Source organism: Gymnodraco acuticeps, unplaced genomic scaffold, assembly GCF_902827175.1.
Source record: "Gymnodraco acuticeps unplaced genomic scaffold, fGymAcu1.1, whole genome shotgun sequence".
Lineage (NCBI taxonomy): Eukaryota > Metazoa > Chordata > Actinopteri > Perciformes > Bathydraconidae > Gymnodraco > Gymnodraco acuticeps.
The window spans coordinates 249,790-270,033 of NW_022990929.1; the positions used below are offsets into that span (position 1 = coordinate 249,790).

General features: G+C 40.9%; 1 protein-coding gene across 1 annotated transcript in view; it reads left to right on the forward strand.

Annotated features, from left to right (window-relative positions):
• Positions 1-7,109, forward strand: part of lrrc75bb (leucine rich repeat containing 75Bb) — a 31,165-nt gene extending 24,056 nt beyond the window's left edge. Inside the window, exon 4 of the mRNA XM_034234212.1 lies at positions 4,720-7,109. Within this exon, the coding sequence (XP_034090103.1) occupies positions 4,720-5,323 (604 nt within the window). The 3' untranslated portion in view covers positions 5,324-7,109. The remainder of the gene's footprint in view (positions 1-4,719) is intronic.
• The last annotated feature ends 13,135 nt before the right edge of the window (positions 7,110-20,244 follow it).

Sequence of the window (20,244 nt, forward strand, 5' to 3'; positions counted from 1 at the left end):
ACAAGATGACAAGAGGAAAGGGGAGCATGTGTGAAACCCAGATTTGGCACAAAAAAGGGGGAATACACGTTTCGCAATTATGCCACATCAAGGTGGAACGCTCTTCCCACAACTGTAAAGGAAAGTAAAACTATACTTACCTTCAAAACCTCTCTTAAAGAGCACCTTCGGGGGAGAGCATTGCAAAACTGGCCCCGGTAATGGTACAAATCTCAACCTGTCGTTCAATGGACAGCTCCCCCCCCATCTATGTATATACTCGCATTTTAGACTCTGTTACTAACTGTATATCTGTAGACTTGGTATGTCTTAAATGTCCGGTTAGGATGTATTAGAACGAAATCTAAAATGAAAATTGTAAATAAGCAATCTGTATGTAAAAAACCACCTGTATGTAAATTGTAAATAAGCCATCTGTATGTCAAATATGTCTTATATGTCTTAAATGATATGATGAATTGGAAATGGGGGACCCTGATGTAAACAAGACGAAAGTCTTTCTCTGGTCTGCATCCCCTTAACAATTGTATGTTTTGAGCTGTACTGTACTGTACCCAATATACAAGCTGTTAATAAACTTTTCAATCAATCAATCAATCAGCTGCAAATCCACAGGGAGAACACATGGACAAATACAGAAACAGGAAAAGCTGAACAACACTGTTCAAGACATTAAAGGGCGGTGGTGGCAAAGTCCATAGGGACTTGGCTTGGCAACTGGAAGGTCATCAGTTCAAGTCCCGGAAAGACCAAGTGCTACCGAGGTGTCCTTGAGCAAGGCACAGTTCCCTACACTGCTCCCGGGCACCGTACATAATGGCTGCCCACTGCTCCTAACACTAGGATGGGTCATAGGCAGAGACCACTGAAATTAATTAATTGCCGATGAATAAAGGTCCATCTTATCTTACCTTATCTTAAATAGTACAATGATGACGGACTGACAAAGAAAACACTTTGACAGACAGGCTAATATAGAGACAGGACTAATAACATTGTCAAGACACAGCTGGAGAGGGTAGGTAAAGACATAAGGGCAGCAAGGAGATCACACACAGTTGGAAAGAATCAGAGCAAAGCAAACAATTAGAAAGGCTGGGAAGATGCTGAGGTCTTTAGTGGAAGTGGACACAGTTTATACTTTGTCAGAAATTAGATGTGTACTTTGCTTTTTTTAAAACAGGTTTTCACTCTTTCTTTGGAGCAGAAGTGTGTTGTGTGCATTTGTTGCTGGGCTTTCTGAGTAAATATCTGCATAAACACTGGCAGCAGGTCAGATCAAACCATTCTAGGTTTGTTATTTAGTATGAACTCGAACTGTACAATAACATATAAATACAGGTTCAATCACTAATTCTCTAGCAGCATTTCTTTTAAAACACTGACATATTTTATGATTTTGTTCTGACTTTTTCTTTCAGCTTGACCTCTTTGTCTGCACTCAATTTTAACGTCACAAAAACAAAAATGTGTTATTTCTCACCGCTGGGATTTACATAACTAGATAACAGCAAGGACCCTTGTTAGGTGTGTAAAGTTAACAACATCCCTGAGGAAAGACACTCCATGGAAAGCAATTAGACAGCCATCCTTAGCCCCCATTACGCAGCCAATCGTAACAGCTCTTATTATCTTATTAGATTCCTGCACTAGTATCAGTTGCTTCTCAGGATGCCAATACATTGATTTCCCCTCAGTTGTTTGCTTTTAAATGATTCCCGATGCAGTGTCGTTGTTGTTCGCATCATGTTTATGCAGGAAGACTATCCTTTGAAGTTGATTTTGTCTAAACTGGTCCAAGAGGATATGCACCACAGCCTACGAGCATGGCAGCCACATCAGAGGGAGCGAGATGAGGCATGTTGTTGTTTATGTTGTTATCATTTCATGCTGATGGACTACAGTGCACACTGTGGCTTTAGAAATGCTCGCTGTGCCCCCGGGCTTGCAGCCAGCCGAGCAGCCTGTGGGCGGAGGATTTGGAAGAAAGACTAAAGTCGTCTTTACTCCGCCTCATTAGAAGCACATTAGAGCCCACCGTGCACCACCCACTCAGCTACACCGCCTGACCTGTTCTCAGCAGCTCTTTCTACACACGCTTTGGCACACAGGTGTAAGGGCAGGGCTCGCCTCCAGCACAAGCAGAAAAACCCTCCTATAAGTTCAAGAGAAAGTCGATGCCCATGATCGGTTTCATTACAGTAAAGGGCAGAAGCCGCTGAAGTCACAGGAGTGGTGGAGTGTGCCAAAAAGCTGCAGATGCTGTCAGACTTTCCCGGCCTTTTTAGATTCAACAGTCAGTCAATAATGTGTGAATGCTGAAACTATTAGTCAGTGAACACATTGGTCAAATAAAAATAAAATGAAACAGTTAATAAATAATTTAAGGAATTTGTAACGCATAAAATTCCAATATGTAGTGGTTTCAGCTTCAGTGGGAAATTTTTCAGAGAAAACAAGATATTTTATGGGGGTTATTTTTTGTATCTGTCACTGTTTTCTGACATTTTGAGGACTACATTTTGAGCATGGTTTAAAAAGCATTGAATACAAAGGATTTCTAATACATTTACAAATACTGTACACTATTCAAAAGAGAATTACTAAAGTGTGGGTACAAGTGCTTCAGATAGTCAATTACAGACGGGAACATGTATAAGACTGAGAAAAAAATAAGAAAATAGGCCAAGAAACAGAAAGAGCAAGAAAGTGAGAGGCAGTGAGCAACAGTGAGGATATGAAGGAGGGCGAGATGAATTATAGCCCACTCCTTGAATCAATAATCTTGCGAATCACGGCCCCAGTGTGCTACAGATCTTTTTTCCCTTAACCAAGCAGAAAGGGTAGAGACAGATGTAGAGAGCAGAGCATGAGGATTGTTCAGGCTCCCAGACAAACTGAGAGCAGAGAGAGATGCAGGGAAAATCCTCGCTGTGTCTGAAGGCGCTGAGGGGCGAGCGGAGGCAAACAGACAAAGACAGGATAAACCTTAAACAGAACATTTCTCTCCTATTTGTCACAAAGTCTCCCACGTTCCTTGCTTGTTTTCATTTGTTTGGCAGATGTCTTCCCTGGGAGTCTTATTGCCAGTGTAACCAAAAGGACTCTAATTCGCTGCAGCTATGTCTCACTCTTCAGCTCTACTATAACATGCATGCAGCTTCCTCATAGCCCTTTGTTGCATTTTTAACCACACTTTGCAATCTGAGACAAAATGTTCTCCATATAGCAGAGTGCTGTCAGAGGCAGCGAGGAATACAATGATCCAACCTGACAAGTGGGATAGTTGTAGTGGTGTCTTTCCTTAAGAGGGATTCACCTCATACCAGTTGGCTGAAGTCATTTGGACTGAAATAGATGATCACCTACCTCTATTGAGCTTTTATTCTTATCCATTATTGTCCCTTTATCGTGTGTTTGCCGATCCATCCTCTACCCTTATATCTTCCTGTCTGTTGCCAACAATATGTATCACATTCTGACATAACATAAAGGACAGGTAGGTAGCAGTAAGTAGTAGTGTACGTTTTATTATAGATCAATGGCACTCAAAGATATCATTTTCAAACCGTCCATCAGTACGGAGTCGACTGGCTGCAACAGAACTAGAAAAACACCAGTAAGTTCTCGTGTGTGTTTGTTTTTTATTTGTTCATCCACCATCAGACAGATGTGACCTGATTTTATAAATCCAAATAAAAAGATGCAGCTGTGTCCTGAATCCCTGTTTGCAAATGACCTATGTCCCAAGGTGCTTTTTTTGCCTTGTGTACTGTTTTCCAATAATTTATTTGTATATTTATTGACTTTAACGACTTACTGTAGAGAGCTGGCTTGGAGATAGCTTGTCAGAGAAGCGTGACACCTGAAACTGAAAACAGCTGTTTTTTGTTGTAAGACATTCTGCCCAGGAGACATCATTTGTTGCCTCAGGGACTCGGACTGAGACACATTTAAATGCAAATTCTATTCTTTACAATATTGATTGCAACACTCTACTATTTTCTTTTTGTGCATGCTTTGCAGTTCCCTTGTACTTGTGGGACAGTGTGGCACCTCATTAGAGAGCGCTTCAAAATCAATAAAAGATCGTTTGTGTTGTGGAAATAATTATCATAAGACGCCAATTAGTAACATACAGGACAAACCTCGATGTCTGTTTACCTTCTTTAAGGACACAGGCGGCTTAGCCAATAATGTTATTGTTCCCATTCTGTGACCGGTCAATACTGGGATACAGATGGTCTGTGTTGTGGGTACACTGGGACACTTCCTTCTCTGTATTTGTGGACTCCAAGGTGAAATCTTCGAGGTCATAAGTGTCCGAGGCAAGTAGCTCTGTGTTCCCACACTGTTTAGGCTATCTCCTCAAAATATGTTGTTTACTCTCTGCGAAACCAGTTAGATGGGCTGGCAAGAGAGAGGCTCTCCAGAATTGACGTGGCAACTCTACCGTGGAGTCAGAACCTCTGACTCTTGGATTTGTGATGTGAATACTCTGGTACCAACTCCAAATAAATCACAGTGGTTTGACATCAAAGCTCCGACTCTTCCCGTGTCTCCTTCCTGAGTCGGTGACTCCACTGCATGCTACACAGAAGTTTCCTCTACAGTTTGTGCTTACACACTTTTGAAACTGCCATTACTAAAGACATGTTGTGTTTTTTGAGCAACAACCTGTACACAATTTGATGGGTTTTTGTCTCTTCTGTCCCACAGTCTGAAGACCACCCTGAAGAAGAAGGTTACCGGTGACCTGGTCAACCTGTCAGGCATCCCGCTGTCCGGCCGAGACGTCCACCGCGTGGCCTTCTACCTGCAGAGCAGCAGCGAGGCGGTGTCCACGGTGGACCTGAGCTTCACCGAGCTGCGGGACGAGAGCTTACGGCTGCTGCTGCCCAACCTCGGCTGCCTGCCCAAACTCGCCATACTGGCCATGAATGGCAACCGCCTGACGATGGCCATCCTGAAAGACCTGACGGATGCAGTGAAGGATCCCAAGAAGTTCCCCAGCCTGGCCTGGGTGGACCTGGGCAACAACGTAGACATCTTCACCGTGCCGCAGCCGCTGCTCGTGGCTCTGCGGCGCCGCTTCGGTTTACGCAGCAGCCTCCCGACCATTTATGAGTACAGGGAGGCGCAGACGTTCAGCGGATACAACCCGAACTTGGAGACGTCAGTGGAGGAGCCCAGTCTGTACGAGGAGGGCGATGGAGAGGAGGAGGAGAAAGAGGAGGAGGAGGACAGGCTGGAGCTACGAGCATGGGGATGTAGAGAAGGAAATACGTCAAAGAATGTGCCGCTGCACTTCAGTGGGAGGTGATCGCCAGCAGCTGCTTTCTTTAGACTGGCTGCCCCTTACATCCCTCAGAATCACCTCTGTTAGCAGCTGTCATTGTGTCAGATGCTTACCACTTGTTTCCTAAAATAATAAATAAATAGCTGTGTTGTGTCCCTATGGATGCTCTGACTATTGAAACTCTACAATGTGATGCAGGCAGCTCTGTAGTCGTACAACGTTTTTATTTATTAAGTTTAACACTGAACACATTTGCTGGTTCCCAGTGCTTTATGTTCCTATTGTTTTGTGCTCTCACATCTTGAAGCTCCCCGTTATTTTCCACTCAGCTGAGGGTTAAGTGCCTTGCACAATGGCAACACAACAAGAGAGGTTGAGGAAGGATGGGGGGGGGGTTAATAATTTATTTTCCAAGCACATTTTACCCAGCTGGTCTCTCTTCACCGCTGCTTCCCTATTTCTGTGAAAAAAGTCTGAACATTTTTGCTCTGATGTGTATGTTTTTAGACAGAACTCAACTGCAGGGAGATTATGCTCACATTAAATATGCGTCCAGTTTTCTTCTGTTGATAGTCGTTATTCAGAAATATTTATATGATGAGTTATAGTGAGTAAATGACACATACTGAATCCATTTGTATTTAAACGTCCAGGGTTGAAGCTGCAGGAGTGTTTGATGAACTGATTTCTGCCTCCATCAGTTCTTAGTCCCCTTTAGTCACAGATGGCGAGAACAAGATCTATTTTTTCTCAGTAAATAGGACTAGCCCTAGATAATTTGGTCCACTTGTGGTTTGTGAATGAGTCTATTTATGAATCGGACGATAAGCACGGAGAAATAAGCCCACTCTGTTTTTAAAGGCGAACACAGACAATGAAACAGTTACTAACACCTCTGCTTTTATCTTCTGTGTTGCTACATACATTTGTTTTGGCATGAGTAAACTGCAGCCGTTTTTTGCTTCTTTTTAAGGATCTTTTGGGGTATTTTGTTAAATGGGCATGACCATTAGTGTCAACTTCAGATCCCACAGAGAGAGAGCATGTTTACATTAATGTTCCAATAAGTGTGATTTATTTTTTGGGGGGGATTTGATAAATAATTGTCGCATGAAAACACAACTTCCCACACTTAATCCTGCCTACAGATGTTAATGTGGTCTGTTCTCTTTCCATGCTATTATTCAGGAAAATATGATAATTTGTGTTTACAGGATGTTAATGAACAGGGTGTGTGTGTGTGTGTGTGTGTGTGTGTGTGTGTGTGTGTGTGTGTGTGTGTGTGTGTGTGTGTGTGTGTGTGTGTGTGTGTGTGTGTGTGTGTGTGTGTGTGGTGTGTGTGTGTGTGTGTGTGGTGTGTGTGTGTGTGTGTGTGTGTGTGTGTGTGTGTGTGTGTGTGTGTGAGTGAGAGAGAGAGAATAATTAGTGTTTGCCAGTGTGCATGAAGTGTTGTGGACATGCAGAGTAAATTACTACCTTCGATCGTAGAAATTACATTTGTACTTATTTGCACTTTAAGGATAGAAACGTCCCTCACTGCACATGCTTTGTGTTCAATGGGTTGTTGTTTGTGTAAAAAATAAACTCACTAAGTCCCCCACATCATAATTAAACATTTTAATTTCAATGTTTTGGTTTTGTATAATTCATCAACCTACCTACAAATCACTGTCATAAAAAAATAGAAAATATCAATTGTAAATGTAGTTCATTATGCCTTTGGCTCATTAAACCATGGCTCGCTTTTTGAAGTGAAAGTGATGTCGACCTGCTGTTGCTTTCAGAATAAACGTGATTTGAATAACATGTACTTTCTGTGGAGTTTTTGTAATTGGCCTGTCTGAAGAATCCTTTTAGTGACACTGAAGTAAAATGGTGTTAGACAGCATAAAGATATTTGTAATGAGTAATCATGTAACGAGGAATTTCTACAATTTCTTGTGAGATACAAAAACTTTAATAAGTGAAAAATGTAATGAGAGGATATAATGACACATCTGAAGAATAAGCACGATTAGCTTTGATTATTTATCCAGTCAATGATTTGATCCTTTGAGATCAGATCTTCAAATGTCACCCATTACACCCACCCTCCTGAAGATGACATATTTTTTTGGTACTATATGCTGTGAATTGTTCCTCAATTATGTTTGTTAAAGAAGATAATAAGTGTTAAATCAGTAAAACAGATTAAAACTATTATTTATTTTTTTATTGATCTCTTTTTGTGCTATTTTTCTTTTTCTTATGTTGGCTAGGTAGATACAGCTAAATGGAAATGGAAAAACTGTTGAACAAAATGTGAACATGTATGTATAATGAAACTGAATCTGAAATAATAAAAAATAAAACAGATTAAAACAAGGGTTTTAAAGCTTTTACCCAATGGACATTTACAATAAAAGAACAACAACAACAAGCTGTGTGTTTTGGCTTCTCTGTCATGTTTCAGATATGAGTAGTTTGCAAACCTCGCAAATGGTTTCACTTAAATAACTGTTGTTGGTCCTAAGAGGTCACACACTTCATTATTTCACAATTTGTTTTCCTCCCGTTTATCGTCCTACAACCCAAAAGGTTTATCTTGTGACCCTAGAGGGGAGCATGACCCTTATGTTTGGAACAACTGCTTAACTAAAGTAATATTAACTACATCCAATTTGTTTTACATTGTGATATAGCTATTTAACCCTTGTGTGGTGTTCATATTTTTGTTACTCAGCCAGTGTTCGTGGGTCTGGTGGACCCGCTGCCTTTTTGGGCTTCAACTAGCAGAGCTAATGGGTGTAACAGAGTGTGAGAGAGAAACAGGATGTGACTAAGGTGACTGAGAAATGCTAATGCAAAAAATAGGTGAGTGAGGGAGCAGATTGTGACATCCTCTTCTTCAAAGTCAATGTCACTCAGAATTCTCAGAAATGTGATCCTCACATTCTGAAACCTCTTCCTCTTCATTATCATCAAATGGTTCTCTCTCTTCCAGATCATTTGCTAGGCCCTCTGAGCAGAGAATCTTTTGGCCATCAGTTGTGATAAGGACCCAAACTGGCGAAGCTTTATTTATTGTGTCTTGCCCCAAATTTGGAACCTGTGCTCCCCTTATCCCAACACCAAGGCTCTATCCACTGCGCCACACGTCTCCCCTCAACACACACACACACACACACACACACACACACACACACACACACACACACACACACACACACACACACACACACACACACACACACACACACACACACACACACACACACACACACACACACACACACACACACACACACACACACACACACACACACACACACACAACACACACACACACACACACACACACACACACACACACACACACACACACACACACACACACACACACACACACACACACACACAACACACAACACCACACACACACAGAAGGCCCAGAAAGGTGCACAGGACCTACAATTTTCACACTTTTGTTATCCCCGGGTCCAGTGTGTAATGTACCCTGTACACCAGGGGTAGGCAAGTAAGTTTGGCCGTGGGCCAATTTTTTGCTGAGCCGCAAGATGGCGGGCCAGAACATAATCAAAGCCTAATTCAAGGAATTGATTTTGGTAAGAGGGCGCAGCGCCCCTGTTCCCCGGTTCAGAAAAAACTCTGATATCGCTGATAAGCCTCCCCATCAACACTCTGATGCGCAGTCAGATCCGCTGATTGGTTCACTGATAATATAGGCGCCCAATCCAGAGCCTCTGGCTAGACCCGCCCAAAGGGAGGCTCGTCCTCTCTAGCCCCATTTCAGTCCCAAAGCCAGGGCTATTATCTGTATTTTAACAGACTTATCTTTTAAATTGAGGTGTATTTATTGTTCTCTTCAAACTTTATTTTTCTCTGAAATGTTAGGGAGGATGGTCCTCCCTTTCCTCAATGGACGAGCCTCCACTGAGTAAAGTAGAGTTATTATAGCAGTGTTATTTAACATACTTTTATTCTGATAGGTATTGTCAAGTTCTCTGGGTTTTTGGCATTTATTTGAGTGTTTGCCCACATTTGAGAGGCTTGAGGGACAACTGGAATCCTTTTTCCTTTTCTTTATTTAAACTTTTCAAGGACACATTAGGATTTGTTCAGGTTGAAAACCTTTAAAAAATACCAAAGGACAAAATAAATCAATTACAGCATGTTTTGCTTTGCAATGTAATATATTATAACCTAAATTAATCAGTAACCAAGTATTTTACTCAAACTCAATGTATTTGATAGTTAAATAAGTACTTTAATTGACCTGGTTCCCCCCCAACCACACATTTGCCATATGTGACCCGCTCTATCGAAATCAGTCGAAAGTCGCAACGGCTCATTTCAAAATAAACGTGGATTTGCGTAAAAAAATAGTTTTTCGGGGATCGGGTGTTTTGTTTGATTTTAAATAAACAAAGTCTTGGATTTCAGAATATGACATTTTTATTTCCAAAATCACACGATAAATACATGTTTGAAGCTTGTAACGGGAAGATGACAGCTCTCCCTCCACTCTGCTGTTCCACAGCGCCGCTTCCCCTCCCTCCGCTGACATGATGAATGTAAGCGGATATGTCGGGACAGAATTTATTTTACCGGACAAATTTGAAACTTACCGGTCATGTTTCAATAATAATAATAATAATTGTGTAGCAGAGTTTCCGTTAGCAGGTAATCACCGGACTATGACCGGATATGCTGATGTTTAAAACTCAGTTAATGGGGCTCATTTTATATTTCTTCAGTTTATAATCGTTACAGATCAAAATATTCAGATTCATTTTTCAATAAATGATTCCACAAACAACATAATTATTACATTCAAACAAACTACTTGTAGTAGATGAAGTACATTTTTCAAAAGTTTACATTAACTTTGAATAATAACACAGGAGAAACGAATGCTCTCTTTTCCCCTCTCCCTCCCTCTCTCTCCTGACAGCCCGTCAGTTTCTCATGCAGCTTGCTAAACAGTGGGCGGGGCTTCAGGTGATCATGCAGAGCTGCGTGTCTCCATCAGACTCAGCAGCTGATCTCTTCTCTCTCGGGTCCGGTTATACTTCACTCGCGTTTATGACCATATCGATCAGATCCAGCTCTCCTGATCGGCCTTTATAGAGAGCACGGATCAAACTATTAAGAGTGAATATCGGCCGATAATGACCGGCGGCCGATCGATCGGTGGCTAACGGAAACCCTGATGTGCGACTGTCGGTCCTATGTTGTAAAAAAAAAAAAATCAAAATAATATTTTATTTTTGATTCTCAAAATTACGGGCCAAATATTATTGCTGGCGGGCCAACAATGGCCCGCGGGCCGCCTGTTGCCGACCCATGCTGTACACCTTGTAATGTAAATGTGTAGGGGGGGGTACAGTGGGTGGTCATTGAAAATGTGTTCTGATATATGTTCTTCACAGAAAATGAGCCACGGCCTTTGAGTGTGGGTTTGAAAAAAAAATGTATCATATCAAATGGCTCCCACAGACCCGAATACCATACAAGGGTTAAACCATCTTCCAACATGTCAGGCCATTATAGTCTAATGAGCCGCTGTAGCTGAGCGGCTGTCATTAAAGGAAGATGTTGTGAGGGAGTTTGCACCGGGGTCAAAGCACAAGAAGGAAGGAACAGAGGAGCAAATGATTGAAAACATTCCCCATGCCTCCCACATCTCTGCAGCACTGCGTGCACTAACCTGTGGCCTTTACTGCAGACATCCCATGTCCAAGAATAACCAGGTCAGAGAATGATGACTTAGCTGGACTGTTGGTGTATAAACAAGGAGTGTTATCTCCCTAAAGGATCTGTTTGAGAGGATCACGCTGGGTGGAAATGTTTGTCGAATTCTCCAGGTGGTCGTCCTGTTTTCATGCAGTGTTACATTAACGGAGATAAATCAACAAAAGCCTTTAGCATTATGACTCTGTGTCACAATAACAAATACTTCAAGAAAAAGTTGAGCAATTAAAAGCTCCATTTCAGAGCTACGTATTAAAAATAAAACATGTGAGCAACATTTGAATATTTGTGCACTTTCTATGCAAATCAGTTCAGTTGAAAAATGACAATGCATTATGTGCAAGCTAAAACAATACAGTGTATGTGTGTGTGTGTGTGTGTGTGTGTGTGTGCGTGTGTGTGTGTGTGTGTGCGTGCGTGCGTGCGTGCGTGCGTGCGTGCGTGCGTTTCTAACTTTTGAGTGATGCAGTGTGATTTTTCAACTGAACAGATTTGCATAACAAAAGTTCATTTCAACCTGCAACAACATCATTATTACTGCAATAAATCATTCCTCCATTTAGGTGTTATTGAGTTTTTGTCAGGAAAACAGGCTCTTTAGTACATTTGCAGTTTTAAGCTTGTGATTATCTCACAGGATGTTTTTTCAGCAGATGGAGTTAGATGACATGGTACAGTTTCAATACTTTCTGAGCATATTAAACTGAGTTTGCTGGTAGTTCAGATTATCTGTATGACTGCCCGCTCTGGGATACCAACTAAATGGTCGAGTCTTCTAATTAACGTTATCAAAACTCTTGAGATGGCTAAGTTTAGAGATAGACCTCACATCTTTAAGGTTAAGGTAGTCTTTTTAAGAGTTTTCACAACATTTAGGAAATCAATGGGTACCATCAGGCTACCATACTAAATGGACTGATACAGCACTATATATTTAGCACTATAACTATATATTGTAGTACAATGAGCACATTTGAACTTTCTTTCTTCTTTTATATAAATATCTTTGTTCTTTTATTTTATTCATTTATTTTTGGGACATTTTACAATCATTTCCTATGTAATCATTCATATCTGTATTGTATTTTATTATTTTATTGCACATCCTCACTTTTACTTCTTATGCTTGTATAAGTATCTGTAATACATTTTTTTATTTTATTCGTGTAATTCTTAAATGGAACAACTGTCACAAAACGCACTTTCACCTGCATTAATATTGGACCTGATGAACGTGATTCTGATCTCCTGTTTCGAAAGTCAAGAACTTTGAACCTGTTTTGAGGTTTTAATCAATTCTACAGTCATTTTGGAGGCTGAACTTTGTGGTTATCACAGCTGTACTTGCTGTTATTAAATTGCACCGGAAAATAAACGTTGTTACTCCCCACTGCTGCACATTGTTTATGTCTGACAAACAGCGAAGACATGATGTAGTGGAATCAGGGTGTTTGGGAGCAGGATCCTGTGTTATCCGACACTCCTCTTTTCTGTGGAGGGACGATCGGGTCGAGTCCATAGACTGTATATATAGTTATATATATATATATATATATATATATATATATATATATACAAGTCAAGTTTGTATCTACAAGTTTGACGGATGGCCTCGGGCTCTCCCCCTGCGAACATGAGAAGGCCTCGCTAGCAGAGCAGCTACAAGTCAGCAGGATGTTGATATTATTCTACCCTCAACAGGTCCATACAGGGCACTGCTCTCATGCACACAATGGATTCAAATGCTGTCATGGAAACCAGCTGCTGAAAAATCCCACAGTCATCAGAATATCTGTAATGCGTCCCTTACTAACTTTCAGGGTTTGTACGCCCAATCAATGAATGATGTGTGTGTATACAAAAATGTTTTGATAGATTTATGTTTAGATTCAATATTATGTTTAGATTATGACTAATGTCATTAGTGCATCAATAATTTTGATCCAATAATACAATACAATCTAAAATGGACCATTCTGCCTAATAAGTAGGCTACTGTAACCTTTGGCATAGTAAGTACATTTTTGACGTTTTCACACTTTAGTTGGTCAAATCCTTCCGTCACTGATATTTGATGTCTTAGTTTTCATTCTTTTTTAAACTGCCTCTTCCTTATAATATGATTTGTAGTTTGCAGATGTGCCAGCAATTGTTTAACTTCTTCAATCAGACCCACATTGAGCAGCAGATTGCTTTTCTTTTGAAAGCATGTACACTCCATCTAGTGGCTCCTGTCAGCAGCACAGAGCTCCACGAGGGACATGTCTGTACAGAAACCAGCTGCATGTGTTTTATAAAGTGAAACTGAATCTTTTATTCATCTGCACTGACACGTGTCTCTGGCCCCTGAAGACTCAGAAGAAGTGTTATGCAAGTATTTCAAGGAAATTTGATATATGTTTCCTGGAATCGTGATTAGTTCTTGTTGGCATAAAGTCAACACACATTGCTGATGTAAGAGAATATTTTCATCTGATCTGTTTATAGAGTCTTTTATGGTTCCTTAGAGTCTGTGATACTGCAAACATCTGCTTGTAGTCAGTCAGAGACTTCTCTGTAGGTTGAGGTCACAGGTCAAACGCTTCTCCTATGTCCGAGGGTTGACCTGGCAGCATCTCTTTGAGACAAGCAGATCATTGTCTCGCATCGGCTATTGATTATACGCGGGCTTTCTGGAAGCCCGCCTCTCCTCGTGTTGGTTAGATGTTTTGTGTCTTTTGGTTCAGAGATTACCTTGGTGGAGCACAAGGACAGTGTGAAACTAGGATGATCTCCCGGCCGTATGTAATTGTCTGTCTCTCAATAAATATCAGTGTATTGACAGGCGAATCCAGTTTCCCTCATTTGATGATGCGCTCAACATTGCTGCAAAGAAGTTTTTACTTCACAGCTGAGACTTTGCAAGAAGTTTGTTGTTGATTTTCGCCATCAAATTAACAGAAATATTTACAGAGAAGTTATGTTAAATTGAAGATAATTTGGATTAAAAAAAATAAGCTTACAGTTGTTTGTTCATGTGCATTACTGCATCTGTGTGTTTGTATATATGTGTGGGAGAGAGTGTGAGGTCATTTGAGGAGTTATCGTTCATCTCTTCCGTGCTTTTATTGCTCATGTTTCGCAATCCTGGAGACATTTAAGTGTTGTACTCTCCCGCAGGCAGGCCAATACATTTGTTTTTCAATTTATCATCTGGTTCTTATTGCAAAGTTTAGTTTGGAAAGTCATCTGACGGTAAAGCACCCACAGAAGTGCGGGGGATCCTAAATAATCCCATAAAAGGTGTCATCTTCATTTGTTTTTCCCCATAGGGTAAACACATATTCTGGAAAATATTTGTTATTTCCATGAAACCTTGGCCTTCCTCTGAAACTGCATCACTAAGCAGAAGAGTGGATGGATTAGATCATACTCCTGCTGAGTTGTGAAATCGGGAGGCATTGTGAGAACAAAGCACAGATGCTAAGAGTGTGGGAAGTAAGTCGCTTTGGATAAAAGCATCAGCTAAATGCAATGTAATGTAATGGAAGAAAATGAATTTTAAAGAGTGCATGTTCACTCAATATGTCAAAACGTGTCTGGCGTGTATTCAGCTGACATGCTCCGGTGGTCCATTTATCAGAAAATGCATAATTGATAAAGCAAACTGCCAAATATTCTCTGGTAACAACTTATAATGTAATATGTGCTGCGTTTCCCATGTTTATAATTACATGTTGAACATGTTGGAGGTTTTGACTGATCAGACAAAGGCACAATGAAGAAATGAACTCTGGGATGTAATATGGAACATTTCTCATTCATTATTTTTCTTTTTATCAACTTATTCCCCATCCACTCCAAAATGATGTACTGTATAGCAGGTTGACAAGAAATCTCTGTGCTCATCTGAAGTTTGAGTAAAACACATAAACATAAAACATACAATGATTTTGAGACAAACTAACTTGTTTTATGTGAAACACCTTAAGCTTCCAGTGCCCATAGTGTACACTGAGAATAGACAATTTAAGGAAAAGTAGAAGAAACCTCTTGCTTTCGGTTTAATAAAAATCACTTTTGTCACTCAGAAAAAAACATTAAATGTGTTGTGTTACACACTATCCCTGTTTGATCTCTCTACTCAGGTGCTCCCGATCTGCTCCAGGCTCCACTTCTGCTCAGGTGTTGCTGATCTAAACTGATCACTGACACAAAAGAAAGGCTGGAGGGGAAATCAGTTTTACTGCGAGACACTGCAGTGCGAAATCATCCTTAGTTTACGATGTTGCTCTTTATTTTGTCCTCATGTCCTTTTGTTGTTTCTTTTATGTAAGGAGGATCTGGGAGTCCAGTTTTTGTGGCTTTATTTCTTAGTTTAGTCTATGCATTTGCCTTTTAGTTTGGGTGTGGGGAAGGTCATACAGCTGGCCAGGCTTGCTCAATTTCTCTGTTATTTTTAGCCAGTCCTCCAGATGCAGATTTCATTCAAATTAAATGTTATAAATAAGAGTATTTTTTGTAAACTCTCTCACATTTGGCGTCTCAAATATATGTTTCAGGACACAAACTGAGCTACAAATGTGTTATGGTGTCTTGTGGTTTGATTGATTGATTGAAAAGTTTATTAACAGCTTGTATATTGGGTACAGTACAGTACAGCTCAAAACATACAATTGTTAAGGGGATGCAGACCAGAGAAAGACTTTCGTCTTGTTTACATCAGGGTCCCCCATTTCCAATTCATCATATCATTTAAGACATATAAGACATATTGGACATACAGATGGCTTATTTACAATTTACATACAGGTGGTTTTTTACATACAGATTGCTTATTTACAATTTTCATTTTAGATTTCGTTCTAATACATCCTAACCGGACATTTAAGACATACCAAGTCTACAGATATACAGTTAGTAACAGAGTCTAAAATGCGAGTATATACATAGATGGGGGGGGGGAAGCTGTCCATTGAACGACAGGTTGAAATTTGTACCATTACCGGGGCCAGTTTTGCAATGCTCTCCCCCGAAGGTGCTCTTTAAGAGAGGTTTTGAAGGTAAGTATAGTTTTACTTTCCTTTACAGTTGTGGGAAGAGCGTTCCACCATGATGTGGCATAATTGCGAAATGTGTATTCCCCCTTTTTTGTGCCAAATCTGGGTTTCACATGATTTGTGGAGCTCCCTCTGGTGTTATGATCATGGTATTCCTTGACCTTTGGGAAGAATTTTGACATGTACATGGGTACCATAGAGGTGTAGTGGATCTTGTAGACCAGGCCCATTGCAAGTAGCTGTACTCTGTCGTCTACTCTAAGCCATCCTAGGTTGTCAAAGTGGGCAGAGGTGAGGTGGGTTCTAGATGAAAGGTCAAGCAGTAGTCTGACCAGTTTATTTTGCGATGTTTGAAGTTTTATTTTTAGCGCCTTGGAGGTGCTATGGTACCATGACGTGCAAGCATAGTCATAGTACTCTTGAATGAGTGCTCCTGCCAGAGTTTTCAGGGTGTTTTTGTTTACCAGAGAGGAGATCCGGTATAGGAATCTAGTTCTTTGATTGACTTTTTTTATTACATTGGATGCCATTTTGTCACAGGAGAGGTTTGCCTCAAGAATAGATCCTAGGTATGTAATTTCCTTCTTACTTGTGACAATAATGTCGCCCACTGCAACTGAGAAGTCGTCGGATTTGCTGAGATTATGTTTCGAACCGAAGAGAATGGACTCTGTTTTACCCAGGTGTAATGATAATTTATTATCGGCGAGCCAGGTGCAGATTTTGCCGAGCTCGGAGCTGAGGGTTTTTTCAACCTGCAACCTGTTCCTGTCAGAGACCAGCAGGGCTGAGTCGTCCGCGAATAGGAACAAGTTGCAGTCACATGCTGATGACATGTCATTTACATAAATTAGTAACAGTAACGGACCTAATATGCTTCCTTGTGGAACACCACTGCTCACTGGGAGGGGGGGGGGACAGAGTACCGTTTACCTCCACCATCTGTTCTCTCCCCTCCAGGTAGGATTGCATCCAGCTCACCGATAGTTTATCAAAACCAATTGCTTTTAGCTTGTCAATCAGAATGGGGGTGATTGACAGTGTCGAAAGCCTTTTGTAGGTCCAGCATCACCATGCCGCAGTACTTGCCCTCGTCCACCTCTTGTTTGATGTGGTCGCTCAAATAAAGAAGGCATGTGTCAGTGGAGTGGGATGTTCTAAAGCCAGATTGAAATTCATAGATTAGTTTATTTTCCGCGAGGTACTTTTCGACCTGTTCATATACTATTTTTTCCATGACTTTCGAGATGGAGGTAAGTATAGAAACAGGGCGGTAGTTGCCTGGGTCCAATTTGCTGCCCTTTTTGTGCAGGGGGGTTACTCTTGCAATTTTGAAGTCTTTGGGTACTTTTCCCTGTTTTATGGAGAGGTTAATTATGTGAGCTATGACTGGTGAGATGGCGGTTGCTGTGTCTCTGAGGAATTTGGAGGGGATATTGTCGTGGCCAGTGGCCTTGTTAGGTTGGAGGGCGCTCAGTTTAATGAGTACCTCTGCCAGGCTTGGAATTTCGTCATTTTAGGGGCAAGGCCATTTGGCCTTCCCGTTCACATTTTTTTTAAGGGCACAAAGGCCACATGACAGGGCACAAAGGCCGTTTGGTTAAATTACGCTAGTCAATCAACATGACTGAAAAGTGTAGCACTAACGTCAACACCAGTCGTTTTACAAATGGCTGAATAGCAATAGTGTTTCTTTAACGTATACGTTAAGTGCAGCCATAAACCACATAAGTCAGTCATGTATTATATCAAAACCGCTTAGCAAGAAAAATACTAGATTCAAAGGTGACAGCTATCTGCTAGCTTGTAGAAGCAACACTAGATGTAGACCCCTTGAAGGGAAGACGTTAGCGCTATCCAAACTAGCTAGCTATCGCTAGTTTTCATGACAAAATGTAACGAGTCAACTTTAAATAGGCTAATACAATGGTAATTACCTATCAATAGTACTTTCTATAAACACGTAAATGTTAAGTCCTTTCAAATACTACCACATACTTCAGTTAAATCATATCAAAACAGCTTGGTCCGCTTGCTTACCTGTGCTTGTCTTGCTCCCGCGGCTGAGGAGGAGGCTGTCGGGCCCCTACAGGCATTTCTGACGGAACAATCACAGCAGAGCAATCGCTCTGATCCACAGGGCACAGGCATCGCCCGGGGACTATCCTACTGCGCGCACTAATATGACTTTACTAGCGTTGTTTACACTGGAACTTTTGACAGGGGCACCAAGGCCACTTTGGCCGTCAATTGCATTTTTTTTCACAGGGCATCACGGCCAAAGTGCGGGGCAACGACGGCCATGGCCGTCGTGGCCGTCGTGAAATTCCCACCCTGACTCTGCTGTTGTTACCCTTGCTAGACTGAAATCATCTTTGCGTACCCCTAGGTTTTTGTTGTAGGTCATGATGTGATCTACTCCAAAAAGCCCTGAGTGGGAGGGTAATTTATTTACAAGAGTTGTGGCTATGTTTGTGAAAAAAATGTTCAAGTACTTGGCCACATCCTGTTTGTCTGTGATGAGCCTGTTATCTGTCTTTATGTTTAAGCTGTTGTTAAAAAGCAAGTGATGTAGAACAAACGTTTATTTTTTGTGAAGCCTGAAGGGAAATTGAAACGGCTGAAAAAACAAAAACAAATGTGTAAAAAAAAAGAGGAACTAGGGTTGATACAAATACAACACCCACTCTTAAAATAGTAAACCCTCTAAGGGCAATCGGCTCTGACTTTACTTGCACCCTCAAAACAAAGCTACTAACAGCTGGAGAGAGTATTCTGCATTTGTTTTAAATGAAAAAAAGTACAACAACAATCACGCCGATTGTTTCCCATCGAGCATATCATGTCTATAAGGTTTGACATAATTCAGTATCATACAGAGTTGATCCAAAAGCTTGGTTAAACAACTAAAGAGAGAAGTCATGTGGTGCAGCAAATATTACAGCTATCAAAAACAACAGCAAGGTATTTATTTAAGAAACAGCGTCCCAGTTACTACAGATTATTCGCTGACTGTTTTCATTGGATGTACTTTCTAAAGAAATAGTCCCTGTGAAAACTGTTGGCAGTGAGCTCTGTGGATTATCTGAAGAAATGGGACAATCTTTCTGGAAGAACGAAACATACAGTATTGCTGTTGATTTTGTTTCCAATGAAGGACAAACATCATTTAAATCTGTAATTATATTTGTTTGGCAGAAATGTAAGAGCTGAATAAAACCCAAGTATCTGCATCGCTTGACGCCATGCACTGGAGGTAGGTGAAAATATGTAATTTAAACTGAAATTAACATCACTGATATGTTGTCTGCACTTTTCAACTGTGAGAAAGAGTTTGCACACTCCCATCCTCCAAAACAACTTTGATGTTTGAACACTGCCTGTGGAAGAACATTTAGGCCAAGCAAAGCTCTGAAGTGTGTCGCTGGTGGCCCGGGGGCTTCCACAGATCTGTTAATGTGGTTGTATGAAATGAAATCAACATGGTATAGGGTCAGTGTTTGATGTACTGGAAGTGGCAGAGAGAGTTTAAAGAGGCTGAAGCCAAATACTGTATTAGCATCATTACGATTCCTCACATCCACCTTGAATGTACTTTTCCAGCTCCTGCTGCAACAGCGGCATAACTAATAAAGTGTGTGTAAATTCAGCTGCATTATACAGAGAGAGCATCATGAGGCTCACTCATGTCTGATGACAATAGTAATGATGTGCAGGCTATCTGCTGCCCCCTGCGGGCCGGCTCACAGTGGTACCGGCCATGTGATGGAGGAAGAAAACCCCTCTAATCTCCTTACTGCAGCCTGGCGTGCACCGTCCAAAGCACGCACAAACACACAGGCGCAATGTGGTGGCAAACGAGATTGTAGACGCATTTAGCTTTGGTTACAAAACAAACCAAAATAACACACAATGTGGTGAGGATAATCTCATAGGTTCTGCTTCTTGCAATTGAAATGAAAACATGGAGGGTATAAAAAAAAAACTTGATTTAAAAGAAAAACAATGTTTTGGAAATAAATCAATAGTGTGGAATATTTGAGCGATTTAAAAACAAACTTGATTACGGAATTTGATTAAGGTATGATGCAGCCTTAGTTCTTTTTAAAATATAGTGTTGTTGGGGCGGAACTAATTCATTAGAATAAACCG